The 27,985-nt window shown below is 45.6% G+C and overlaps 1 protein-coding gene and 2 long non-coding RNA genes across 3 annotated transcripts in view; 2 read left to right on the forward strand and 1 right to left on the reverse strand.

The window, feature by feature from the left end:
- The window catches only part of LOC310766316, a 153,892-nt gene extending 129,566 nt beyond the window's left edge, over nt 1-24,326 (reverse strand). The window contains exon 1 of the long non-coding RNA XR_014550055.1: nt 22,945-24,326. This is a non-coding gene — a long non-coding RNA (uncharacterized lncRNA). The remainder of the gene's footprint in view (nt 1-22,944) is intronic.
- Nucleotides 795-5,231, forward strand: LOC310766294. The gene is made up of 2 exons (XR_014550026.1): nt 795-828; nt 4,898-5,231. It is a non-coding gene; the product is annotated as an uncharacterized lncRNA (long non-coding RNA).
- LOC310766243 (UPF0598 protein C8orf82) lies at nt 10,553-27,237 on the forward strand. The gene is made up of 3 exons (XM_083622342.1): nt 10,553-10,838; nt 18,237-18,285; nt 26,467-27,237. The coding sequence occupies exons 1-3, from the start codon at nt 10,698-10,700 to the stop codon at nt 26,910-26,912; spliced, it is 636 nt and encodes a 211-aa protein (XP_083478468.1). The 5' UTR covers nt 10,553-10,697; the 3' UTR covers nt 26,913-27,237.
- Nucleotides 27,238-27,985: the final 748 nt, after the last annotated feature.

Raw genomic sequence — 27,985 nt, forward strand, 5'->3', positions numbered from 1 at the left:
GTTTATTTTACTTATTTACCTCATAAAATTCAAGAGACCACTTGATATTATTTTATTTTTAAAGATAAAAATTAACCAAAGTGGTGGTGGTTTTGTTTTTTTTAAAGAATACCTGAAACCTACCTGAGCTCTCGCTTGCCAATATCAAATTTTGGCTCCCTTTTTTTTTTTTTTTTGCTTTGTTTTATTTATTGACCTCATAAAATTCAAGAGCATAGCTGTCAACTTTTCCCTTTTTTTAAGGGAAATACCTTATTCCGAATAGGATTCCTCGCAAGAAAAGGGAAAAGTTAACAGCTAGGTTCAAGAGACTACTTGATGATTATTATTATTTTTAAAGATAAAAATTAACCAAAGTGGTGGTGGTGTTTTTAAAAAAACCTACCTCAAACCTACCTGAGCTCTCTCTGGTATCAAATTTTGGCTCCTTTTTTTGCTTTGTTTTATTTATTTCTCTCATAAAATTCTATTTAATTTTTATCTTTCTCATTAAAAAAAGTTTGGTTGTTTTTTTTTAAAAAATCTACCTCGAAGCAGTTTGCAAAAAAAGGACAAAACAATAAACTGGGTTATTTTTCTTTTCTTTTTACAACGGTGCTTTAAAAACATACGGAAAGTTAAAACAGATTTTTAAAAAGCCCACCCCAGCATTTCTAAGCACCTGGCTAGTTTTGCCCAAATGAAAATGTTTTTAAGCGGGGGCTGAAAGGAAGGCAGCGAAAAGGTGCCTATCATGAGGCAGGGAGTTCCAGAGGAGAAGTGCTGCCCAACACTCACAGAACAACCAAGTTCTCCCTTGATTGCCTGATTTACAGAACTATAATCAAGGTGTGGCAACTATGGCAGCGTTTGAATGATTTCTGTTTAAACAATAAAATGTTTGAAGTAAAATAAGAGAAAGGGTTTATTGAAAAAGACGTTAGGTTTATTATGAACATAATTGAATTATGAGATTTATTTTAGTTCAAGTAGTTTTCTAAAGTAAATATACTGGGTAAATAAATTGGGTGTAGACAGGAAGTAACGTATAAAGATAGTACAAGTAGTTTTCTAAAAAGATAAATATATTGGGTTAATACATTGGGTGTAGACAGGAAGTAATGTATAAAGATAGTACAAGTAGTTTTCTAAAAAGATAAATATATTGGGTTAATACATTGGGTGTAGACAGGAAGTAACATATAAAGATATGAAATGTAGAATAATAGAATGGAAGATGATTGATATTGTAGTTAACTGGAAAATTATTAGTGTTTTTTACTTTGATGGCCACTGGTCCCATCACCTCCTGGCAAATAGAAGGGGAAGAAATGGAGGCAGTGAGAGATTTTACTTTCTTGGGCTCCAGAGAAGCGGACACGGAGCAATGGATCCAAACTACAAGAAAGAAGATTCCACCTAAACATTAGGAAGAACTTCCTGACAGTAAGAGCTGTTCGACAGTGGAATTTGCTGCCAAGGAGTGTGGTGGAGTCTCCTTCTTTGGAGGTCTTTAAGCAGAGGCTTGACAACCATATGTCAGGAGTGCTCTGATGGTGTTTCCTGCTTGGCAGGGGGTTGGACTCGATGGCCTGTTATGTACTGAGTTGAATAGGATCCAAACTGCAGCAGTCTGATTGGTCCTAGAACAATAGGATCCAAACTGCAGCAGTCTGATTGGTCCTAGAACAATAGGATCCAAACTGCAGCAGTCTGATTGGTCCTAGAACAATAGGATCCAAAAGGCAGCAGTCTGATTGGTCCTAGAACAATACAGCAGTATGATTGGTTGGCAGGAACCACCCAATCATGCTCCAGATAGAAGTGAATCCACAACCTGATTGGCTTACAGTAGAATTCCGGAATTAGCCAATCATGTGCAGCCCATTGTGTAAATAATGTATATAAAGCCGATACTTTGAGGGGACTTTCATTCATTCCTCCTCACCACTATGAGCTGAATAAAGAGCATGAAATCACTTTGCGACTCTGAGTATATTTCATGGCCCTTGTGGTCTCTTCCAACTCTATGATTCTATGATCACTGCAGATGGTGACAGCAGTCACGAAATTAAAAGACGCCTGCTTCTTGGGAGAAAAGCAATGACAAACCTAGACAGCATCTTAAAAAGCAGAGACATCACCTTGCCAACAAAGGTCTGTATAGTTCAAGCTATGGTTTTCCCAGTAGTGATGTATGGAGGTGAGAGCTGGACCATCAAGAAGGCTGATGGCCGAAGAATGGATGCTTTTGAATTCTGGTGCTGGAGGAGACTCTTGAGAGTCCCATGGGCTGCAAGAAGATCCAACCTCTCCATTCTGAAGGAAATGAGCCCTGAGTGCTCCCTGGAAGGACAGATCCTGAAGCTGAGACTCCAATACTTTGGCCACCTCATGAGAAGAGAAGACTCCCTGGAAAAGACCCTGATGTTGGGAAAGATGGAGGGCACAAGGAGAAGGGGACGACAGAGGACGAGATGGTGGGACAGTGTTCTCGAAGCGACCAGCATGAGTTTGACCAAACTGCGGGAGGCAGTGGAAGACAGGAGTGCCTGGCGTGCTCTGGTCCAGGGGGTCACGAAGAGGCGGACTTGACTAATCGACCCAACACCAACTGTTTCTATCAACTTGTAATGCAAATTCTACGTTATGTTTCTTTTTGAATTTATAAAATAAAGTGGTGGGGGGGGGGGAGAAGAATTTGGCCTGGTAGCTTTTGGGCAACCAGTGCAGACCTCTGTCATATGCTGGCAAGGCCTCACTCCTGTCAGCAATTGGGCTGCAGCATCCTGCACTAAATGCAGCCTCTGGATCAAGCAGAGTTATGCATCTTCGTACTCTCGAGGGCTGTGCACATTAGTACAGCTCCAAGGCTTCAGTCTGTCAGAGTCTGCCCTGATTACTGTACTATGTGTTTTAGATGCAAAAATCCCACTTGCATTCATTTGATGGGAAGGGATGGGGCTGTGATTTGTAATGTTTTTACTGTAAATATTTATATATTTTAATAGATATATTTTAATAGGTATACACACACATATATTATTGTTTTATCTAAATGTTTAGCTGTCTCTTGTTTTATCTAAATGTTATCTGTAAGCTGCCTTGAGTCCCGGGGAAAAAGGATATTATTATTATTATTATTATTAACAACAACAACAACAATAAAAACAACAACAACAATTTGAGCTTTTCTCCTAGGTTAGTGTGCACAGGGCACTGATTCATAAGGATTTATTTTAGCTGGGGGAGGGGGGAGCAGTTGCACAAAGCACAGCAATCTGCTTTTCATTTATTTATTCGCTATTTTACGTTTAAAGATAAAATAGGAATGAAAGGCATACAATTAGGATAAGTACTAAGTACTCAGTAAAAAATGAAAATATGCCCCCTACTCTCACTCACCAATGTTCTGTCCCACCAGCAAAATCACTGAGTTAATTAACAGGATTTTAAAATGCTATAGGGAAAAAAAATATTTTATTAATAATAATTTAACTGTTGATGCATCTGGGGAGTACTTCGAAAGAAAGAACACCAGAAATATGATATTTGATAGGACCCCTAAATAAATAATATTGGATACAGCATCAGCTACGGGAAAGAATTTTCATACATTATAGAAATATGGAAAGAGGAATCTAAGGAATCAAATATGAAAGATGTTTAAAATCTCCTTAGTAAAAAAGTTTGAAGCCTTTCTATTGGGTATAATTGGTACAGACATTCCTAAAGATATGAGGAAGGTCTTTGAAATATACTCAGAGTCGCAAAGTGATTTCATGCTCTTTATTCAGCTCATAGTGGTGAGGAGGAATGAATGAAAGTCCCCTCAAAGTATCGGCTTTATATACATTATTTACACAATGGGCTGCACATGATTGGCTAATTCCAGAATTCTACTGTAAACCAATCAGGTTGTGGATTCACTTCTATCTGGAGCTGGATTGGGTGGCTCCTGCTGACCAACCATACTGCTGCATTGTTCTAGGACCAATCAGACTGCTGCATTCTGAATCCTATTGTTCTAGGACCAATCAGACTGCTGCAGTTTGGATCCTATTCAACTCAGTACACAGTCTTTATGTATGCAACAGTTGCAGCAAAAATTTTAATAGCAAAAAATGGAAAGGAGAAACTACTCTGACTAAACTGGACTGACAGGCAAAATTATTGGAACATATAGAACTAGCAAGAATGCCAGGAAGAATTAGAGACAATACAGAACAGACTATTATTAGAGAGTGGGACATTTATAGAAAATATCTTGAAGAGCATTGTAAAAATGTGAATCCTCTAGCAGGCTTAGACTGATTCCTGTATGAACATAGAAAACTTTGCAAAAATAAAACTTGGGCAAAGTTTGAAGAGATAATGAAAAGCGGGTTACGTAAAAGAAAACCGGACCCTTGATGGGGTGGCTGAAAGTCACAATGGAAATTATGTTGTAAGAATTTTATTTATCCTTTGTAAATCATAGTAATATTTGGTAATTTTTGGTTGATTATAAATTTTCTTTTTAATAAAGCAATAAACATATTTTTAAAAAATGAAAGAGAGGGAGCCTGTTACCCTCCAGGTAGTGGGCTCCAGCTCCTATCAGCCCCACCCTGAATGGCCAACAGCTGTAGTCCAACAACATATGGAGGGCTACAGGTTCCTTATTTATGAATTTATAGATTTATAAATCATTCCTGATTTAGCACCTGCGGTGTGCTCAACGCCTTCCCCAGGGGGCTTCAACAGGATAGGTGGGGCAGAGGTAAATTGAGAGCTGCACTGGATAAGGCTGATGGGAGTTGAGTTGTTTTGCCAAACACCTGGAGGGCACCAGATTGGCAAAGGCTGCTCCAGAGAGAAGGGAATGGGAACTACATGCTAGAGCTGCTTGCTTGCAAGTCTGTTTTCATTTCGCCAGGCTAATCTCCAATCCCCCTGAAAGATTTTGAAAGCAAAGCTGGCCGCTGAACTTCCCTGATTATTTTCAGCCTCCAAGGAACAGAAGAACCGCCGGCATCAAGGCAATTTCCTCCTCGCACAGCATCTTTCCTCACAATGCTCCTGATTAGTTTTACTGAACTGCCTCTTGTCTGGTTCTTGTGCTTTGGTGGGGGAAGTATTTTTGATTGCTTGGTGTTCCCAAATTCACAGGTGACCTTAACGGGGAAAATTCAATTTCATCAGGTAGCAGACAACCTGACAGTGTAATTGTCTCTATCAGGGAATGACAACTTTAAAAATTTTAGAGTCCATTCTGTTCCCTATGCTTCCATTTCTTACAAATCTGCGAGAGGCCATGTAGCATAGTGGTTACAAACCCAAACTAGGACTGGGAAGAACTAGATTCAAATCCACTTGCTTGTTTGGAACACTATCTCTCAACCTCACAAGGTTGTTGGGTGGGTGGGTAGGGACAGACAATATTGAGCTACTTGGGGGAAAGGTGGGACATAAATAAGAATGAGGCTGGGGAACAAATTTGATTCAGTTTGCATTTTAAAACAAATTACAACATTTGCACTTTCCAGGAAAAACATATGAGAACCAAAGCACAGCCATCCTTCAAAATTCACACTTATCCAAATTTTGTGACGGAGGTCTCCAAATACATAGCATTTTCCAAAATGCATATATTCTTGGAAATTGTACATGACAATATATTAATCAGAATAACATACAAAAATGCATTAAGTTAGGGGAAACTGCTTGCCAAAATCGTACATTTGTTACTTCCGAGACAGACGGATGCCAGCAAGTTCAGATGCAAAGCTGCATACAAAAATGTGCTTATTAGGAGAAATTTGCACTAAAACGCCGATTAATTTTCATCGGGATTTAAAATTAACATATTTCTGTAGCAATGCGGAGAAGTGAATTTAAAATTGGAAAATGAGAAACTAATAAAACCGAAAGTGAAAGATCCTTTAATTCCTAAATAAGAATGAACTATGATAAAACTATTTTAAGTCTCCCTACATTCTCGCTCCTTCTTTTAACTTGAAGCAGATGTGGCGTCCTTGTGATCATCTTTGCTGCTGTGAAAATAGGCTCTGATCAAGCATTGACCCACTATATTTAGGTGATTTCTTTTGCACTCCCTGCTGTTTTCTGCTCTGAAGTTTTCCTACTTTCACCTCCACCTGCTTCCAAGGTGTAATAATTTTTTCATGCCACAGCTCAAGCTGCTAAAGCAAAATGCAGTTATGTTTTTAACTGTCAGCAGGTGACAGTCTTGCTTTATTAGCCTTTGCTGTTAATGCTTTCTTGGTTGGCATCAATTTTTCAGCCCGTGACCTAGAAATATAAAAAGATGAGGAAGAAATCTCACCTGCCAAAATCTGGCATTTGGGGCTGCTATTAAAGGCACATGAGTCATTAAAAATTAGTCCATTTTGGGAGCTGTCAAAGCCTTTGCCATCTAAGACTGGCCATTTTTATGCCTGGTTTTGCAGGATATGTACAGTACTTGGCTTTTTATGATTGTAATTTTGTGTGCTATCGATAATAGTCAGTAGGTGGCGGTGATGAGGCCTCTGCCATGGCTTTACAACATCATTAAATTGCAAGAAAAAGGTGTGGGGGGGGAACCAAGTCATCTTTATTGTAACACACTCTGCTTTGACTGGATGTTTGCCTAACGTCAATGGACTGGGAGTTCCAGTGGTCTGAACTGCAAGTTTGCTTTTTGTTGTTGTTGTTGTTGTTTAGTCGTTTAGTTGTGTCCGCCTCTTCGTGACCCCCTGGACCAGAGCACGCCAGGCACTCCTGTCTTCCACTGCCTCCCGCAGTTTGGTCAAACTCATGCTGGTAGCTTTGAGAACACTGTTCCACCATCTCGTCCTCTGTCGTCCCCTTCTCCTTGTGCCCTCAATCTTTCCCAACATCAGGGTCTTTTCCAGGGAGTCTTCTCTTCTCATGAGGTGGCCAAAGTCTTGGAGCCTCAGCTTCAGGATCTGTCCTTCCAGTGAGCACTCAGGGCTGATTTCCTTCAGAATGGAGAGGTTGGATCTTCTTGCAGTCCATGGGACTCTCAAGAGTCTCCTCCACCACCATAATTCAAAAGCACCAATTCTTCGGTGATCAGCCTTCTTGATGGTCCAGCTCTCACTTTCATACATCACTACTGGGAAAACCATAGCTTTAACTAAAAGGACCTTTGTCGGCAAGGTGATGTCTCTGCTTTTTAGGATGCTGTCTAGGTTTGCCTTTAGTGTTCATGTAGGTAAATTATCTGAATGCAGCTACTTTCTATCTCCACTTTCATAATGGGTGAACTGGTTGGAGACAAGGAGAAGTTTGTGATCGTGAGTTAGTGAGAGGAACTGGAGGAGCCTGCAGTGATTTGCATGCTATTTGGAAGTGTCCTATGGAACTCAGTGGGACTTACATCTGAGTAGGCATGCTGGGGGGTTGGCCTGAAAGTCTCCTTTGGTGGGATATTGTTACTGGAAAAATCCGAGGGCTCCCTTGGACAAAAAGTAAAGACACCAACCAGAGTAAATTGAAGCAAATCAGCAGCCTGTAGGCTTGGTCTTTATTGAAGAAAGACTGTCGCGACAGGGTGCTCCCCTCACTTGCAGGTGATAGGAAAGACCCAGAAAGATGGTGTGCAAGACCTTATAAAAACTTTTGAAATTCCCACCCTGTAGGTCAAGCCCACCCCCAGAAACATCATGCATACATTACAGAAAGGAGGGGTTGAGGGAGGAGTTGTGGTGGTAACCTGAGTGTCCTGTCACCTGGCTGATTCCCTTCTCTCCCCCTCCCCACGAGTCACTTCCAGGAGACAAAGGGGAGTTGGCAGTTTCCTGCCCCCAGAGGGAAGATCTGATCATTGTCCTTTGTTCCAGTCAATGCTGAATCCACTCCCATATGCAAGTTCTTTGTGATCTTGATTGTCTTCTGTCTAGGACCATCAGGGTTGGCATAGCAACTGGGCAGGCAGGGCTCCTGTGGATGTGCTGGGATGGTGAAGGGATTATGGCTGGCCTGTATCAAACCTTCCCCATTTCGTAGTCCTTCCTTCATGGAGTAAAATAAAAGTGGAACAGTGCAAATCCGATGTATGGTTGATTTTCTATGAATTTATAACAGAAGCGTAGCGTATGTAGTGTGTGAGTGTGAGTGTGTGTGAAGTTTGTACAAACTGAATGATGGGGGGGGGGGTTTCCTGCTACAGTTCCCCCCTTTGGAGATAAGATTGCAAAGGTGGTTACTTTGCAATCCTTTTCTCCGCACAATTTAAGGTGGTAAATATTAACCTGCTATTTCTCCGTCCCAGATGCGTGTGTCCATGTGAACCTGAAAGGGACTTGGATGTCACGATTCTCAAGGATATTTGCATAGAAATATAACAGTGTAACAGTGCACATAGTTAGACATAAAATTAATATTTTGTTGCTCAGTTACTTGTGGTATTCTAGCACCTTGGAAGAAATATTTTCTCAATAGTGGTCTATGCTTTACATTTAGCAGGAAGGTCCACTAAAGACTGAAAAATGCAGTTTGCTTTGCCCCCCGCCATTTTTGTGTTCTCAGGTGTCAAGGTAGCTCTTCTGTGGTCTCACACCGGCATGGTGTCACAGGAGTGGCAATCCCTGGTGAACCCACTTAGGGCTTTCATATTAACCATGTCGCCTGGCACTCACCACAGCTGGCACAGGTTTGGACACGTCATGAGAGAAATGTCTTTGCCTTGGCCATTCTATGGGATTTATTATTATAGGCTCTGGTCTTGCAGTCATGGGAAGTTGCTCACTTGCACTTTAAGGACCAAAAAGCTAATTGCAACCTGGATACACCTGCCCAAGCAGGTGATGGGGGGGTTTCCTGCTACAATATATATATACAATATATATATATATATGTTCTCGTTGGTTCCTCTGCCTTGAAAAGCCAAAAGGAAGACACACGAAAAAGTCAAGCATCATTTCCAGCCTTTCTCAATAAAGACACAGCAGCAGTTTAGGAAAGAAAATGTGGCAACCCAGTTCGGATTATGGAAACGTGAACAGGAGTCCGTAACATGGGTCAGAGGCCCTAAGCTACTGAAGATGACGAGGCCCTTTATGTGTCCAGCTGTCCTTTGTCAACAACAAATTGTCGCTGTTTTTATTTGTGTTGAATATATGCTAAATGGTAATTTATGGACCTAATAGGTATCTCAAGCCATTTGCACATAACAAAATATGTATTTTATCAAAATAATTGTTGAACTGAAATACAATTAAGAAGTATTTAATAGTGAAATACAATTAAGAAGTATATTAATAGTGAAATAATTATTAAGCTCTAACTTAAAATGATTTTTTTATTCATAACAAACTTAATAATGCACACACATTGGCATTTGGCAATAACAGAAGTTCCTTTAGAAACACAATTTACAAAGACACATAATCTAGTCTCTAGAAACTTGCTGTAACAAGAAAACACTGCTTCTGTATGTAGTTTTTTAAAATATATATATCTTTATTAATTTAAAATAAATACATTTATGAGAAAACAGATGTACATACAAGTAAACAAACAAACAAACAAACAAACAACAGAAAAATCAAACAAACCACCACACTATAAGATACAAGAAGATTAATATAATTATCATATATACTCCTGATACTGAACACAACTATAAAACTTATAGAGAAGAAATTTAAAACTGACTTCCAATTAATCTCACTGTACTTTATCTATCCATTACTTTATACCGCAGTTACATATTTCTTACATAGTTTCTTTTTACCTCCCTACGAACTTTTATTTATACAATATAGGGATCAGTCTAATTCTGCCAAGATGTTTCCTTTTATTCCGTAGTTTTCTAAATATTCTTTAAAGATTGATTCCCCAATCCTTATAGACTTTTTGTTTTGATCGGCCTCTGCTGTATGTAGGTTTTATTTGTTTTTTATCTTATACAGTATTTTAGAAATGTACATCCAGGTTTTATTTTTGAAATATACTCAGAGTCGCAAAGTGATTTCATGCTCTTTATTCAGCTCATAGTGGTGAGGAGGAATGAATGAATGAATGTCCCCTCAAATTATCTGCTTTATATACATTATTTACACAATGGGCTGCACATGATTGGCTAATTCCGGAATTCTACTGTAAGCCAATCAAGTTGTGGATTCACTTCTATCTGGAGCATGATTGGGTGGTTCCTGCCAACCAATCATACTGCTGCATTGTTCTAGGACCAATCAGACTGCTGCATTCTGAATCCTATTGTTCTAGGACCAATCAGACTGCTGCCTTTTGGATCCTATTGTTCTAGGACCAATCAGACTGCTGCGGTTTGGATCCTATTCAACTCAGTACATAACAATTTTATTTGTTTTTTATCTTATATTTTAGAAATGTACATCCAGTTGTTTTCCCTTTAAGTTTTTTTTGGGGGCCCCCAAGAGAGTGGGGCCCTAAGCTATAGCTTGTTTAGCTTATACGTAAATCAGGCACTGACATGGGCCAGATCGCTGAGCAAGGAAGGGATCCGCCCGCAGGACGGGCTGCTTGGCTGGGGAAAGCAGTTGCAGCGAGGGAAGGTTTAGACTCGGTGCCCAGCCTATGCAGCGAGCGGAACGTTTCTACGCGCATCCGGTGCCGGGGGGAGGCAGGTCCGTCGCCGCACCGGTCCCCCATTGCACTTCCGGTTAAACTAGGCCTCGGTCGCAGCCTGGGCCCTCTCGTCGTTGTCGTTTGGTAACGAAACCGGGATGCGGCTGCTGCGTGGCGGGCTTCGTCTCCTGCTGAGGCCGGGGATCCGCCGCGGACCCGACCGGCCGGCCTACCAGCAGGGCCAGAGCCCCACGCCCCGCACCCGAGAGTACTTCTATTACATCGACCACCAGGGACAGGTATGGGGTGCTGGGGGGCGGCAGGGAGAGGAGGGTCATGGGGCTGCCCCCGAGAAGGGTGCTGAGGCTTATTACGGCCCAGCAAGCCCGACAGGACGGTCGGGCCCGTTATTTCGTATATATGTAAAAGGATGACAAAGGAGGGGCATAATAATAATAATAATAATAATAATAATAATAATAATAATAATAATAATAATTTGGGCCAAGGCCGTTTAGGGCTTTAAAGGTCAGCACCAACACTTTGAATTGTATAGGAAGAGAGGTCTCCCAGGAATCGCTGTATGTATGTATGTATTTATTTGTGTACAGTGGTACCTCGGGTTACATACGCTTCAGGTTGCATATGCTTCAGGTTACAGACTCCGCTAACCCAGAAATAGTGCTTCAGGTTAAGAACTTTGCTTCAGGATGAGAACAGAAATCATGCTCCGGCGGCACAGCAGCAGCAGGAGGCCCCATTAGCTAAAGTGGTGCTTCAGGTTAAGAACAGTTTCAGGTTAAGTACGGACCTCCGGAACGAATTAAGTACTTAACCCGAGGTACCACTGTATTTATTTATTTGATTGCACTTATTTAATAATAACAAAGAGTCGGTCACGAAGAGGCGGACACGACTAAAAGACTAAACAACAACAACAACAACAACAACTAATAATAATAATAATAATAATAATAATAATAATAATAATAATTTATTACAGTGGTACCTCTGGACGCGAATGGGATCTGTTTCGAAGCCCCGTTCCCAATTTGAGCAGAACGCAACTCGCGTCTGCGCGTGTGCACGGGTCGCAATTCGCCGCTTCTGCGCATGCGTGTGACGTCATTTTGAGCGTCTGCGCAGGCACGAGCGGCGAAACCCAGAAGTAACCCGTTCCGTTATTTCCGGGTGGCTGCGGAATGCAACCTGAAAATGCTCAACCTGAAGCATATTTAACCCAAGGTATGACTGTATTTCTACCCCACCCATCTGGCTGGGTTTCCCCAGCCACTCTGGGCAGCTTCCAACAAAAGATTAAAAATACATTAAAACATCAGTCATTAAAAACTTCCCTAAACACCTGAACGCCTTCAGGTGTCTTCTAAATGTCATATAGTTGTTTATTTCCTTGACATCTGATGGGAGGGCGTTCCACAGGGCTGGTGCCACTACCAAGAAGGCCCTCTGCCTGGTTCCCTGTAACTTTGCTTCTCGCAGCGAGGGAACCGCCAGAAGGCCCTCGGCGCTGGACCTCAGTGTCTGGGCAGAACGATGGGGGTGGAGGCGCTTCTTGATGTATACTGGGTATATTTCCCATCTTTATCTCCAAAGACCTCATGGGGGGCATATAAGGTTCTCATTCCGCTCTCCTCATTTAACCCCCTCAACAGCCCTGTGGGATTTTAAGTTTAGGAACTAGTTGATGAAAAGAAGCCATTCTAGAGGTCTATAAAATTATGCATGGTGCTCATATTTATGCACTCCTGATTTTTTGGGGGGGTGGGTGGGGATATTTTTTGTTGATTCTTCTACTTTATTTTTCCCCATGCTATCAAAAATCAAAGAAATTTATTTTTTAAATGATGCATGGTGTAAAGAAAACAGATAGAGATAAGTATTTCTGCCTCTCCCATAGCCCTAGAACTTGGGGTTACCCAAATTGGGAAGATGATTTGGGAAGAAGTTCTTTTTCACTCAGTCCCATAATTTATTAATTCCCTGCTGCATGTGAATTCTGCTCTGGCCCTACGCATTTTGACCCTACCTGCTTTTGTTTTGGCTTCTCAAACCACTGGCATAACAGCCCTGGGAGGTTGTTCCACAGGGAAATGCAGCCCTTTGAACAAGTTTACACTCCCTGTTGTGTATCTAAGTACAGCACTAAATCACTAATGCAATTGCCCCTTGTCTCATCCTAAAGGGAATTAAATTCTGGGTTGCAAAGCAGGTACTTCCTATTAAAGTGGCTGCTCTGTTAACACATTATTAACTCTGTGGCTTGCTCTTTTGAGGGGTCTTATGGCTGCTATACAACCTTGATGGCAGAAAGTGAGGAGGAATTAAAGAACCTTTTATTGAGGGTGAAAGAGGAGAGCGCAAAATATGGTCTGAAGCTCAACATCAAAAAAACGAAGATCATGGCCACTGGTCCCATCACCTCCTGGCAAATAGAAGGAGAAGAAATGGAGGCAGTGAGAGATTTTACTTTCTTGGGCTCCATGATCACTGCAGATGGTGACAGCAGCCACGAAATTAAGAGACGCCTGCTTCTTGGGAGGAAAGCAATGACCAACCTAGACAGCATCTTAAAAAGTAGAGACATCACCTTGCCAACAAAGGTCCGTATAGTAAAAGCTATGGTTTTCCCAGTAGTGATGTATGGAAGTGAGAGCTGGACCATAAAGAAGGCTGATCGCTGAAGAATGGATGCTTTTGAATTATGGTGCTGGAGGAGACTCTTGAGAGTCCCATGGACTGCAAGAAGATCAAACCTCTCAATTCTGAAGGAAATCAGCCCTGAGTGCTCACTGGAAGGACAGATCGTGAAGCTGAGGCTCCAATACTTTGGCCACCTCATGAGAAGAGAAGACTCCCTGGAAAAGACCCTGATGTTGGGAAAGATGGAGGGCACAAGGAGAAGGGGATGACAGAGGACGAGATGGTTGGATAGTGTCTTCGAAGCTACAAACATGAGTCTGACCAAACTGCGGCAGGCAGTGGAAGACAGAAGTGCCTGGCGTGCTCTGGTCCAGGGGGTCACGAAGAGTCGGACACGACTAAACGACTAAACAACAACAACATGGCTGCTATCAATCTAATTAAAAGGGCAGCACTCCTAACTTGTTACTTTGTTTGTTGTTGTTGTTTAGTCATTTAGTTGTGTCCGGCTCTTCGTGTCTTGGGCTGGCAATGCTAGGCTTTTCCTGTTCTCACGGGTAACTAGTTTAATCACATGGTCTCACGGGTAACTAGTTTAATCACATGGTCTATTCTTCTCCAAGGACTAATATTAATTTATGCTTTCTTGTTGCTTTAGCTCCTAAGGACCCGATGTAGCCAATCCCTTCCATGGTGAGGGGTAGGGCTGGGTGATATATTGATATATCATCCAAAACTGGTTTAAAGTTCATATTGTGATGACGCTTTCAAAACATTTGGCCTGGCAATATGTCGCAAATCATGATGTGCGTGTGTGCCAAGCAAAAATCACAATGCAGGAAAAACCGCAAAGCCAGCCTCTGCCTGTACATCGCTCTATCCTTATTTCAGACCTTGTGACGTTTCTGAGCCCAATTCATAGTGTTGGTGCTGACCTTTAAGGCCCTAAACGGCCTCGATCCAGTATACCTGAAGCAGCGTCTCTACCCCCATCGTTCTACCCAGACACTGAGGTCCAGCTCCGAGGACCTTCTGGCCATTCCCTTGCTGTGAGTAGCCAAGTTACAGGGAACCAGGCAGAGGGTCTTCTCGGTAGTGGCACCCACCTTGTGGAACGCCCTCCCACCAGATGTCAAAGAGAAAAATAACTACCAAACTTTTAGAAGACATCTGAAGGCAGCCCTGTTTAGGGAAGCTTTTAATGTTTAATAGGTTATTGTATTTTAATATTCTGTTGGAAGCCACCCAAAGTGGCTGGGGAAACCCAGCCAGATGGGCAGCGTATAAATAAATAAATTATTATTATTATTATTATTATTATTATTATTATTAAAATCCATATTGTGATAACGCTTTCAAAACATTTGACCTGGCAGTATGTCGGAAATCATGATGCGTGTGTGTGTGCCAAGTAAAAATCACGGTGCAGGGAAAACTGCAAAGCCAGCCTCTGCCTCTACATAGCTCCACCCTTATTTCAGACCTTGTGATATATCAGTATATCATCATGTTTAGCTGATGGAATTATCACAGTGTTGCAAACCAGATATCGCCCAGTCCTACTGTTCACATCTCAGTCCCAGCTCCTGCTAACCTAGCAGTTCGAAAGCACGTCAAAGTGCAAGTAGATCAATAGGTACCACTCCGGCAGGAAGGTAAATGGTGTTTCCGTGCGCTGCTCTGGTTCGCCAGAAGCGGCTTAGTCATGCTGGCCACATGACCCGGAAGCTGTACACTGGCTCCCTCGGCCAATAAGAAGAAGAAGAAGAGTTTGGATTTGCTATACTGCTTTATCACTACCCTAAGGAGTCTCAAAGCAGCTAACAACCTCCTTTTCCCTTCCTCCCCTACAACAAACACTCTGTGAGGTGAGTGAGGCTGAGAGACTTCAAAGAAGTGTGACTAGCCCAAGGTCACCCAGCAGCTGCATGTGGAGGAGCGGGGAATCGAACCCGGTTCACCAGATTACGAGTCCACCATTCTTAACCACTACACCACACTGGCGAGATGAGCACCGCAACCCCAGAGTCGGTCACGACTGGACCTAATGGTCAGGGGTCCCTTTACTTTTTACCGTTCACATCTGCATAGCTCCATCCTTATTTCAGGCATCGTGATGCATCTTGATGTTTCGCTGATGAAATACCGCAATGTTGAAAGCCAGATATCGCCCAGCTGTAGTGCAGGGCTCTCCTTTTCACGGCAGCCCAATGTTAATAGCCACCTCTAGCGCAGATCTCTGCCGGTTGAGTGGCAGATGCCTGGTGTGCCTGGAAAGTGCCGCTTGGCATTGTGCCAAGCCTTGGGGCTGTTTGGGCCTCTTTTTAATCCATTAGCGTTAACTGCCGATTCACGTAGTCGCCTCCACTGCATTAATGGTGTATCGAATTAGTGCTGAATGAATCATTATGGGGGAGATTAGGAGTTGTAATTAGTGTTAAAAGAGGAGTTCGTGGCCGCCCTGTTGCTCTGGACTGATCTGGAAATTAGCAGTCCTCAAGAATGTGGGAGCTCTGAGTTGCAGACAGCTCCATTGTTGGCATTCGCCAGTCAGTGAATAGCCCTTTAGGAAGCTAGTTGACCCTTAACCTTTGCTCAGTGTCTGTCTATCCAGAGCCCAATATTACCGTGCTTTAGATAATATGGTGGAAGCCAAATTAAGGGGCAGGGGTGGTGTTGGCTGAGCTATTTTGAAGCCCTTTGTCTCTTTGAGGCATCCAGTGACCCAGTTCTCTCATCATGCTAAGCCATGGTTTGTCTTAATTGGGGTTTGTTCAGCTGTTTATCAGCTCCATCTGGTACGCAGGATGAGACCCTTCCTGCCCGCAGACTGTCTCGCCAGAGTGGTGCATGCTCTAGTTATCTCCCGCTTGGACTACTGCAATGCGCTCTACCTTTGAAGGTGATCCGGAAACTACAACTAATCCAGAATGCGGCAGCTAGACTGGTGACTGGGAGCGGCCGCCGAGACCATATAACACCGGTCTTGAAAGACCTACACTGGCTCCCAGTACGTTTCCGAGCACAATTCAAAGTGTTGGTGCTGACCTTGAAAGCCCTAAACGGCCTCGGTCCAGTATACCTGAAGGAGCGTCTCCACCCCCATCGTTCTGCCTGGACACTGAGATCCAGCTCCGAGGGCCTTCTGACTGTTCCCTCGTTGCAAGAAGTGAGGTTACAGGGAACCAGGCAGAGGGCCTTCTCGGTAGTGGCACCAGCCCTGTGGAACGCCCTCCCACCAGATGTCAAAGAGAACAACAACTACCAAACTTTTAGAAGACATCTGAAGGCAGCCCTGTTTAGGAAAGCTTTTAATGTTTCATAGGTTATTGTATTTTAGTGTTCTGTTGGAAGCCGCCCAGAGTGGCTGGGGAAACCCAGCCAGATGGGTGGGGTGTAAATAATAAATTATTATTATTAAATTACAAGTTGAAAATGAAGCAGAGGGAGAAGAGAAAGGTGTTGATGGGCAAACTGTGAGCTGTGTGGGCCTGGGTCTCTTGACGATACCACTGTGTGGCTCGTAACTAGTGCTATTTTTCTAGAAAAAGAGGTGCCAGAACTCGCCGTGAACACTTCCCTGGTTCTCTTATACAGTGGTACCTTGGTTGTTGAACTTAATCCGTTCCGTCTGACTCCCAGAACTGTTCGGATACCAAAGCACAGCTTCCGATTGGTTGCAGGAGCTTCCTGCACTCTGTGATGGCCTGGGAATCGGATTCAGAGGCTGAAGCTGAGGAATCCCAGCCTGCACAAGATTCCCTGTCTCCAGGACCATCTGAGCCAGGGCTGGCGCTTGAGCCTGAAGGGTCCTCACCTGTGCCGGATCCTCAGGAGCAGACACCAGCTGAATCTGCTCTGGCTCCAGAGGTGATCGAGGACCCATTGCCTGCAGGTGCTCCACTCTCAGCCCCGTCAGGGGAGGCTGAGGTGGCCTCTGGGTCCAGTAACCCTCCAGCCTCTCCTGAGGTTACTCTCCTGAGTAACCCTCCAGCCTCTCCTGAGGTCTCAGGGCAGAGAGGCGGAGGGAACTAAGTTCCCACCTGAGGAGTGCTCGCCTCCAGGCCAGGAGAGGTGAGTCACCTGTGGACCGGGGCCGCGCTATGCCTCAGGGCGGATAAAAGCCAGCCAGCCCCAGTCCCAGGTTGCGGGAGCAACATTGTTGGTAGCCTGTTCCTGCTTGCACCCTGTCCTGCTCTTTTGCCAGAGTTCCTAACCACACCCGACTCCTTGCCTTGGACCCTGCTTCAGCCTTGAGGGACAGCCTCCATACCACACCCTTGACCTCAGACTGGACTCGGACCACGCCGCACAGTAACCCCCCGGGACCAGCACACACTCAATCGGAAGCAGCGTTGGATGTTCAGCTTCCAAAAAACATTCGCTAACCGGAACACTTACTTCCAGGTTTGCAGCGTTCAGGAGCCGATTTGTTGGGGAGCCAAGCCGTTCGACAAGCAAGGTACCACTGTCATGGCGATGTCACCCATCTGAGAGGTGCCGGAACTGAGTTCCAGCGAGTTCCGGCTGAAAAAAGCCCTGCTCATAACAATCCGACCCCAAATGTGTTTTGAGTTAGGTGGCAATACTTTCCCAATAAATGTGCTGAGGGCTGTAGTCTCAGAACCAGTTCCAGCCACTAAGTTGTGCAGGATGCATTGCGTGGATCTGTACAGATCTTGCCATGCTGACTGTTTCAGAAGAAGCCCACATCGGCTGCAACCTTCTTCAGTCCAGTTTTGGACAGCTCAGTGATGGCAAAACATGGCTCAGGTTGCAAGTGAGGTCCAAGGTGAAGCCAACTGAGAAGGTTGCTGGACTCAGCAGGTATCATCAACTTGGCTGTGTGACCCAGGCTGAGAGACCCGCTCCTTGAGTGGTGGAGATATCTGGTCCTTCAGCTACACCCATACAGTCCTCCCCACCCTGCCTGCCTTGAATAGTTGTGTTTTACTAGACTGTGGATGGGTTGTCTGCTCATCATCCTGTTTCTTTCTCCTCCTTCTCCCAATCCCTCCTCTGGCAACCCTGCACAGCTTTTCCTGGACGATGCCAAAGTCAAGAACTTCATCACGTGCTTCAAAGGTAATGTCCACCTGCTCCATCCCGGTCTGCACGGCTCCTCCATGTATGCCCCGCGGAGGACCTTAAGGTCCAGAAATAGCAACACCCTAGAGGTCCCGGGCCCTAAGGAAGTCAGATTAGCCTCAACCAGAGCCAGGGCCTTTTCAGCACTGGCTCCGGCCTGCTGGAACGCTCTGTCTCATGAGACCAGGGCCCTGCAGGATCCGATTTCTTTCTGCAGGGCCTGTAAGACAGAGTTGTTCCGCCTGGCCTTTGGCTTGGAATCAACTTGATCCCCTTCCCCTCTTTCCTTTTTCTTCTGTGATGGAACTCCTATTTGGGGACTTCCCTGGCATTTTTTCTGGCCCATGTAGGACCAGTCTGGATAGTTGGCCTTGGTGAAGATATGTTTTCATCCCCAAAAAGTTTTTGATTTGAGTTTCTACTGAAATGAGGCTGCATTTTAATGTTGTATTTTAATTTTGTTTTTAAGTTATATTTCAATCAATTGTTTTTATACTTGGTGTTAACCGCCCTGAGCCCGGTCTTGGCTGGGGAGGGCGGGGTATAAATAAAATTTATGATGATGATGATGATGATGATGATGATGAAGGCACCCATCCCTCCTTGAGCCAGCTGAGCAGGGTCAGTGGGCACCATCATGGAAGCAGAAACAAATTGCAAATGGCAGGCTTGACCCTTCCAAGTCATCATTGACAGTGGTGGCTGCCTGGTGCCGATTAGGTAACCAAACAAACCCCTGTGTTGCATAGAGAACGTCAGCAATGTCTAGGCAACCCGATGACCATGTACATACGCAATAGACAATCTTTATAGAATTCCTTCAAACCATAACAAGTACAAAATGAAATCTTTAGTCTCAAAGTCTCTGAAAATCTTTAAATGAAGCGAGGTACCAGACTTTGTACGATGAAAGACAAGCTGTGAAGCTTTGTGTATTCAGCAAATATGATGTCCAACAGTGAACAGTGATTCCGGATATTGACTACTGTTTCGTAGAATTCTTCGCCAGCGTGGTGGGAGGTTATAGAATTGCTTCATAAACCCATCTTATTTTGAATGAATATATGTAAATGAAAATATCAAATGCTGTGGAACAGTGCTCATGTAATAATGTAGTCACTGTTCAGTGTTGGACATCATATTCATTTAAAGATTTCATTTCGTACTTGTTATGGTTTGAAGGAAGAATTCTATAAAGATTGTCTATTGCGTATGTACATGGTCATCGTGTTGCCGAGACATTGGTGCCCATTAGGGACTGGTGAGGCAGAAGACAGGGAGCCCCACGGGAGGTGAAACCAGAGACAGGCAGAGCCAACTGCCTCTAGTTTGGCCCCAATCCTCCTCCTCCCTACTGAGGATTATAGGGTGCAACACTGAGATTGAGTAGGAGGTGGAGGAAACTGACACGCAGGACACACACACCCCGGACTGGTTGTAAGAAATAATGGATTCCTTTGGAAGGTGGGGGACTCTCCCTCATTGGAGTTTTTTAAACAGAGGTTGGATGGGATTCTGTGGTTCCGGCATTGGGGGCTGGACTAGATGACCCTCAGTCCCTTCCAGCTCTACAGTTCTTTGATTTTAAGAAGGCAGGCAGCGCCCCATTCATCCAAACAGAGCAGACTTCATTGGTTGTTAACGTTGCTCTAGCACATTAATGTTGCTCTAGTACACCGACTGACAGTGCCTGGCAGAATCTAGACCGCCAGCAGGTTCTTTCCAGTCCCCCCAACACCTCCCGTGACCTCCCAGCCCTTAGGCATATCTTTTTTGAGTGCCAACAAGGCTGAGGAGCTGTCAGTTCCTCCAGGACTGCGTCTAACCACCTTTTAAAGGTGGCGTTGTGGGTTAAACCACAGAGCCTAGGGTTTGCCGATCAGAAGGTCGGAGGTTCGAATCCCCGCGACGGGGTGAGCTCCCGTTGCTTGGTCCCTGCTCCTGCCCACCCAGCAGTTCGAAAGCACGTCAAAGTGCAAGTAGATAAATAGGTACCACTCTGGCTGGAAGGTAAACGGCATTTCCGTGCGCTGCTCTGGTTCGCCAGAAGCGGCTTAGCCATGCTGGCCACATGACCCGGAAGCTGTATGCTGGCTCCCTCGGCCAATAAAGCGAGATGAGCGCCGCAACCCCAGAGTCGTCCGCGACTGGATCTAACAGTCAGGGGTCCCTTTACCTTTACCTTTAAGTTGATTTTAACTATGTGTTGCTTGAAGGGTGTCGTGGGCTGGCCTGAGGTTCAGCTTCCATTCGACAGCAAATTGCAAGGAGGGAGCGGTTGTGTGAGTTGAAGAACACCGCCTGTGACTTTTGTTCCGGGGGGGGGGGTAGAAAACTTTTTCACGCAGGTTATGCAAGCTCTGGCAGGTGCTCCTGAGCAGATGGTCCCTGTCCCCCCTCCTGAATAGTCAATGGTTGTGTAAGTGAGATCTCCTGGTGAGAATTAGAGGATCCTCTGCTAAGCCATTGCATGATCCTGAAAATCCCCGCTTGGAGACTTTTTATCTTCTCCGGAGCTGCACTCATCCCCTCCAGTGTTCCTGTGTTAAGACCTGCCGGCGTAATCTTTAATCGGTATTAAAAACCCTGGCAGGCGCACCACCAGGCCTTGCGAGGCCGAGGCAGTGAAGTGGTCCTCCACTCCAGGGGGCAAATGAGGCTGGTGAGATTGCTCCACATCTAGGGTGGGGTTTGAGGGAGAGCACCCTGGCTGCAGGATGCTCTCCTGCCAGCCCCATTCTTTTCCCTGTCCTCAGAGCTGAGCGCCAGATGTTCCTCTGCCAAACCTCACAATATGCCTTGACCTCCCCATTTCCTCATGCCAGCTTTTGCTAATCCAAAACCCTCCCATAATCGTTCACGGTAGTCAACATTTGCTGTAGCAAAATCTCCAGCTAAATGAGGCCTTTGGGGACAATAAGGTCCAGTGATGTTTCCCCCCCATCATCAGGAACTAGTCTTGCAACTGCCTCTGCCACCCATTTTCCCCGCACATTCTTCTCCCTGGGGCTAAGATGCATTGCGCATTGCTTGAGCGCATCCGTCAGCAGCCTGGTGCAATCCCACCAGTGCCATGAGTATCCGCGTTGCATGCAAAAAGTCCCGGGTTCAAACGCCGTCATCTCCAGGTAGAGCTGGGAGGGCTGCTGCCAGTCAGTGTTGACAGCATTGGGCTAATAATAATAATAATAATAATAATAATAATAATAATAATTTATTTATACACTGCTCATCTGGCTGGGTTTCCCCAGCCACTCTGGGCGGCTTCCAACAAAACACTAAAATACAATAACCTATTAAACATTAAAATTCCCCCTAAACTGGGCTGCCTTCAGATGTCTTCTAAAAGTCAGGTAGTTGTTTATCTCCTTGACATCTGGTGGGAGGGCGTTCCACAGGGCAGGTGCCACCACCGAGAAGGCCCTCTCCCTGGTTCCCTGTAACTTGGCTTCTTGCAGGGAGGGAAGCACCAGAAGGCCCTCGGAGCTGGACGTCAGTGTCCGGGTAGAACAATGGGGTGGAGATGCTCCTTCAGGTCTACTGGGCCGAGGCTGTTTAGGGCTTTAAAGGTCAGCACCAACACTTTGAATTGTTCTCGGAAACGTACTGGGAGCCCATGTAGGTCTCTCAGGACGGGGTTATATGATCTCCGCGGCCACTCCCAGTCACCAGTCTAGCTGCCGCATTCTGGATTAGTTGTAGATCTAGGTGGGCTAGATATGCCGGTGTAACGTTTGGTATAAGGCAGCTTTCTGTGTTCCTTTCCTTCCATCCCTTGGTTAGTCACATCCTACATCAGTCACAGAGGAAAAGAACCCTATCAGATGGAAGACCTACGGTAATTGGATAAGCGTATGATAGAATTTATTTGTGTGTGTTTTTTTAATTAATACTTCCACTCAAACCTTTTTATTTTTTATTTTGACAAAGTAATAATCATAAATAAATAAGAATAAAAATGTGTACCCCACCACCATTCCATTGTAGCTATCCAACGCCCCAAAATTTCAACACCTCTTGCGATGGGTTGACCCCTTTCCATTTTAACAGTACAAATTCTACAAACACCTTCCATATCTCCTCAAAATCATTTCTTCTGCGTTTTCCCCGTCTTACCTTAATGGCACATGTTAACTTATCATTAATAGCTGTATCCCACACCCCTTTATACCATTCTTCCATTTTATATTCTGCCTGCCCCTTCCACTTCCTAGCTGCCATAATTCGTGCAGCTGTCAATAAATTTGTGAGCAAGTCCTTCATAGCCTCCGAACCTTCCACCCCATCCTAAATTGATAATACACTCAAATCGTCTTCCTTTACAAAAAAAACAAACAACATAGAAACCAATGGGGTGGCAAGGAAAGTGCTTTTGCTTTCAGAAATGGCCAGTCATTTCCTAATGTGGGTCACTTGGGTGCCAGGAAGTATCTTCTGGCTGGTCCTGGGTGGCATAAATTTATGCCAGGATCTAGTTACAGGTAGGTAGCCGTGTTGGTCTGCCGTAGTCAGAACAAAATAAAAAAAATCCTTCCAGTAGCACCTTAGAGACCAGCTAAGTTTGTTATTGGTATGAGTTTTCGTGTGCATGCATGAAGTCTATACAGTGGTACCTCGGGTTAAGTACTTAATTCGTTCCAGAGGTCCATTCTTAACCTGAAACTGTTCTTAACCTGAAGCACCACTTTAGCTAATGGGGCCTCCTGCTGTCGCCGCGCCGCCGGAGCACGATTTCTGTTCTCATACTGAAGCAAAGTCCTTAACCCGAGGTACTATTTCTGGGTTAGCGGAGTCTGTAACCTGAAGCGTATGTAACCCGAGGTGCCACTGTACGGACCTTTGTTGGCAAGGTGATGCCTTTGCTTTCTGCTTTTTAAGATGCTGGAGGTATAGACAAACCTACATTTAAAACTGAACCAGGAATTGCAATAGTTCTTGCTGAATGAGCCCTCATCCCCCCCTGCCTTCCTCTTGTCTTTGTGTGGACTGTCCATTCCCACCCCCCACCCTACCCCGGTTTCATCTTCCAAAGCACCAGTTGTAACCGTGAGCAGTCAAGAGTTCATTTTTTAAAAAGGGGAGGAGAAAGAGAATGAAAGTGCTTGCAAGCTGGTGTGCCCCCGACTCCTGCGGTTTGCCTCCTGCCTGGGGGTCGGATGCAGGTCAGAGGCAGAGCAAACCCCCCCCCCCAAGACGATCTGCACTGCAGAGGGATGCTGTCACTGCGCCATGTCTCCACTTCCGCAGGAGCATCGTCAGCAGCGCTCGCTTGCCTCCTGCCGCACATCGTTCCTCTTCAAAAGTGACATGTCCCAGGACAGCAGTGGCCCAGTGGGGGGAGGAGTGGAGCTAAAACGCTTTTCAAGAGCCCCCAGTTCAGATTTGCCATTCCTATGTTCTCTCTCCTCCAGCCACTGCTTAAAGTCTCAATCCTCACCTTCCTCGTCTCATTAAAAATCATAACTAAGTGGGATTCAGGGCTGTGCTTCCAGCTAGCACACAGTCGCCTGGGTTTAAGACCGCTCCGATTTGAAGATCCGGGGGCAGGAATCTCCTTTCCCGCTTGCGAAACATCCCTGCCAAATCCACGTGGGATTTTGCACCGTCACATAACGTGATGAGCTTGGGATCGGGCTTGTGCGAGCCGCATCTTTCCTTCACTCCACCACTTCCAGTTTGGACTCTTTCACACACACATCCCCCAACCACCACCTCGTTTCCAGAGTAGCTCCCAGCAAAACAAACAAAACACGCACGGCGTGTGCCTGTTTGCATCTTAATTTCCTTCCGCCAATTACGCGGCTGCACCTGCGCTATTAATAACTCAGATATACGACTCTTCCCACCTGCCTGTGTTCTGCGGCTCGCGCTTGTAAATGCCGCTGGGTCCGCTGCCTCCGGGTCGCAGTTGTTTGGGCTGAATGCCAAAGAAAAGCAGAACATCCAAATGGCTTGCCAAGGAAGCACGCAGCGAAGAAACGGCCTTCTGAGCTCAAAATAAACGAAGCCGATGGCCAAGGTGTTTGGCTTACGTCCTTGTTCTGCATGCATTCCTTGGGTGAGAGCTGGTGCTTGAGGGTCACTCCACACGTGCGCCTGTGCTGGCCCCGGGGGTAACCCGAGAAACGCGGTCCAGGTCTGGTCCAGAATCCAAAGGTTCCTCAGTCCAACAGGGCCAAGGCAGGACACGAGGCAAGAAACCAGGCAAGGACAGATACAGGATCTCAGGCAGGATCTGGCATACAGCAATGTTGCTCCCGCAACCTGGGATGGGGTCTGACAGCCTTTTATTTTTGTCGGGGTAACGGCCGGTCCTGATCCCCCGGCGACTCACCTCCCTGTTTCGCCCGACGGCAAGCACTCCTCCTGCAAGTACTCAGGTCTCTCCTTCTCTCAGACCTCAGTCTCTGCAGCTCGGGACACGTTGGTGGGTTACTAGACCCAGGGGCCGCCTCAGCCTCCCCTGACCCAACCGGTAGTGGAGCAGCTGTAAGTGCAGGCCCAGCTGAAGGCAACGAGGTCATCCCCGCATCTGGAGCCAGCGCAGGCTCAGGCCCCTGACTCGGCCCAGCGGGTGTTTGTTGCAGGGGAACCTGTGCAGACTGGGACTCTTTAGGATCAGACCCCAGACTTGGTTCAGGTGATGCCTAAGGCAAAGGATCCGGCGCAGACTGAGACCCCTCTGGTTCCGAGCCCGAGTCCCAGGTCATCACAGCGCCTGCCTGACTGTAGGGCACGAATCGTGTCTTCTAGCCTTGGCCAACCTGGTGCCCTTCCAATTATTTGCACTGCGATGCCCAACAGCCCCAGGCAGCGCAGGGGCTGGTGGGATTCTAGCCCAAAACATCTGAATGGTACATAGTTGCGAGAGGCTGACCTAGACCTTTCCGGCATAGTTTTGCCGAGTTCCCAAACTCCTTAAATGAGCGCAACTCTCTGTCTTCCAAACACAAACCACACACGAGATGATGATGATGATTTATCATTTATGTGCCACCCATCTGACTGAGTTGCCCAGCCACTCTGGGCAGCTTTCAGCAAATTATAAAACCACCATAAAACATCACGCATTAAAAACTTCCCTATACAGGGCTGCCTTCTAAAAGTCAGATAGTTGTTTATTTCCTTGACATGCTAAGACAGCTCTTTAAGAAGGGGGGTGCCTTCAGTCTCTCAGATCCCTAAAGGCAAAACACACAAAACGTAATTGGAGAACAGATGGGTTTGTAAATGAAGGGATCCTGCAAAATGGTTGTGTTAGTTCTGTTCCGTCTAGGGCTGTTTGCTGCTTGGCGGATCAGTTCGAAGGAGCCAAACAGAGCATGGTTCAGATTGCCTTCTTCTGAGCTGCAGGCTGGCCTTGCCTGTGCTCTCTTCCTCAAGGAAATCAGAGCTGGGAACACAGCAGAGGATACTTCATTTTGTCTATTTCAAGGGTTGTTTGACCCCGGCCAGGGCCAGCCCATGCATTAGGCAAAGGGAAGCCATTTGCTTCGGGTGGTGGATCGACCTCCTCTGGGGCTGGATGAACAATTAAGCACGTGCTCTGGGCATCAAGGGAAGGGCAGGCACCGCAGAAATTTTCCACTGCCAGATTTTTAACACGAATGATCACAAATTGCTCAACTGAGCGTTCATTTTCTCAGCTGAAGTATATTAAAAATCCCAACAGAGCAACTCTGCAACAAGGCAGGCTGGATGCCTTATCCTTACTAAGCATAGAAGCAGATACGTTATGTAAGATTAGTTTTGAGGATCTGATCAAAGACCTTAGAAACAAGTGTGTGTGTGAGTGCATCAAATATAAAGTGGAATTATACAAAAATAGAAGGACACTCATCTTGCTTTACTGGCCGAGGGAGCCGGTGTACAGCTTCCGGGTCGTGTGGCCAGCATGACTAAGCCTCTTCTGGCGAACCAGAGCAGCGCACGGAAACGCCGTTTACCTTCCCGCCGGAGCGGTACCTATCTATGTACATGCACTGGTGTGCTTTCGAACTGCTAGGTTGGCAGGGGCAGGGACCGAGCAACGGGGTGTTGCGGGGATTCGAACCACCGACCTTCTAATCGGCAAGTCCTAGGCTCTGTGGTTTAACCCACAGTGCCACCCACGTGTGCTAGTAGGAGATTGGAAACGCATCAACCGGCCTTCTTGCTTTCTCTCCCTCCTTCCTGCAGACAAGCAGTTCCTGGTCTTCTTCTTCAAGCAGCTCAAGCTGAACCAGAGTGGGCGCTACGAAGCCGCCTTCCCCTACCTCTCGCCCTGCGGCCGCGAGCAGAACTTTGTCCGATGCGACGACCGGCCGATCGTCTTCACCCACCTCCTGGAGGGAGCTTCGGGCGAGGAGCTGTTGTCTTACTGCGGCGGAGCGGACAAGCTGGCCGTGCCCTTCCAGCCCGAGAAGCTGCTGATGCTGCCCGAGAATGGGCGCCTCTACCACCCGGGGCCAGAGAAAGCTGGCGGCGTTGGGCTGGTAAAATCGGCCCTGGCCTTTGAGCTGAGCCCTTGCTTTGACTATGAGCAAGGGCCCAGCCAGGCGCCGACACATTTCCGCTGGCGTGACCGGCGCCATGCCCTCACGAATGAGCTGCTTCCGTTTATCCGAAAGGACGAGGGAACCTAGAACCAGCGCTTGGAGTTGTTGGGTTTGCCAGCCTGTGAACTGCATAGCCTTCTGGTTATGTGGGATGGTGTCTGTAGCTGGGAATTGTGGTGAGGAGAGGACAGTTCCCATCATCCCATGTGCCTTGTTGATCCAGGAAACCAATCTGATGAAGAATGGGAGATGGGACAGTTTGATCCATGGCTAGCTGCCATCTTGAGAAGGATTCTGGACGGAGTCTCTTGGAATAAAATTATTCTGCCTCTTATCCTCTAGGCCTGGTATATGTTTCATTTGTTCCACTGTCGAATGACTCTTACTGTCAGTAAATTTTTCCTGATGTTTAGTTGGGATTGCCTTCCTTTTTAAAAAATAAATATATTTTTATTAAATGATTTTAACAAAACAAATTATCAATCAAAATAACCAATTACATTTCCTCCCCTTTTTTATTCCCCTCTTCCCTCCCTCTCTCACCCGCTAAAGACTTCCCTCAGCTCCCCTCTCTGATTTGTTAGCACATACTATTCCCTACATGTTAAAAATGGTACATACCATTGCCTTATCTGTCATATATTCTACTAATAAATTAGTGGATGTTTATTCAAAACCTGCCAAGGAGTCCAATTCATTTTGTTGTTTTTTTAGATAATCTGTAAACAGTTCCTTCTTCCTTGAAGTCACGATTGTCCTTCTCACGTAATTTATATGTCAACTTTGCCAATTCCGCATAACTCATCAATTTTTCTTGCCATTGTTCTTTCATTGGAGTTTCCTCATTCTTCCATCATTGTGCTAACAAGACTCTGTTGTTGCATACATAAATAGATTTTTTGTTTTTCTTGGCAGGTCTCGTCCTAAAATCCCTAACAAAAATGCTTCTGGTTTCTTTACAAATGTCATTTTAAGCATTTTTTTCAGTGCATTACATATCATCTCCCAGGGATTGCCTTCCTTGTAATTTCATGGAATTGTAAGCGGGTGGCACTGTGGGTTAAACAACAGAGCCTAGGGCTTGCCGATCAGAAGGTTCGAATCCCTGCGACGGGGTGAGCTCCCGTTGCTCGGTCCCTGCTCCTGCCCACCTAGCAGTT

This window comes from Podarcis filfolensis (assembly GCF_964270895.1).
Source record: "Podarcis filfolensis genome assembly, chromosome: 7".
Lineage (NCBI taxonomy): Eukaryota > Metazoa > Chordata > Lepidosauria > Squamata > Lacertidae > Podarcis > Podarcis filfolensis.

What these genes read in the sequence shown, in the direction of transcription:
- LOC310766243 (XM_083622342.1), top strand. Translation starts at nt 10,698, where the DNA reads ATGCGGCTGCTGCGTGGCGGGCTTCGTCTCCTGCTGAGGCCGGGGATC. An exon ending in ACATCGACCACCAGGGACAG is followed by an intron (nt 10,839 to 18,236) that starts GTATGGGGTGCT and finishes AACCCTGCACAG; the next exon opens with CTTTTCCTGGACGATGCCAA. An exon ending in CTTCATCACGTGCTTCAAAG is followed by an intron (nt 18,286 to 26,466) that starts GTAATGTCCACC and finishes TCCTTCCTGCAG; the next exon opens with ACAAGCAGTTCCTGGTCTTC.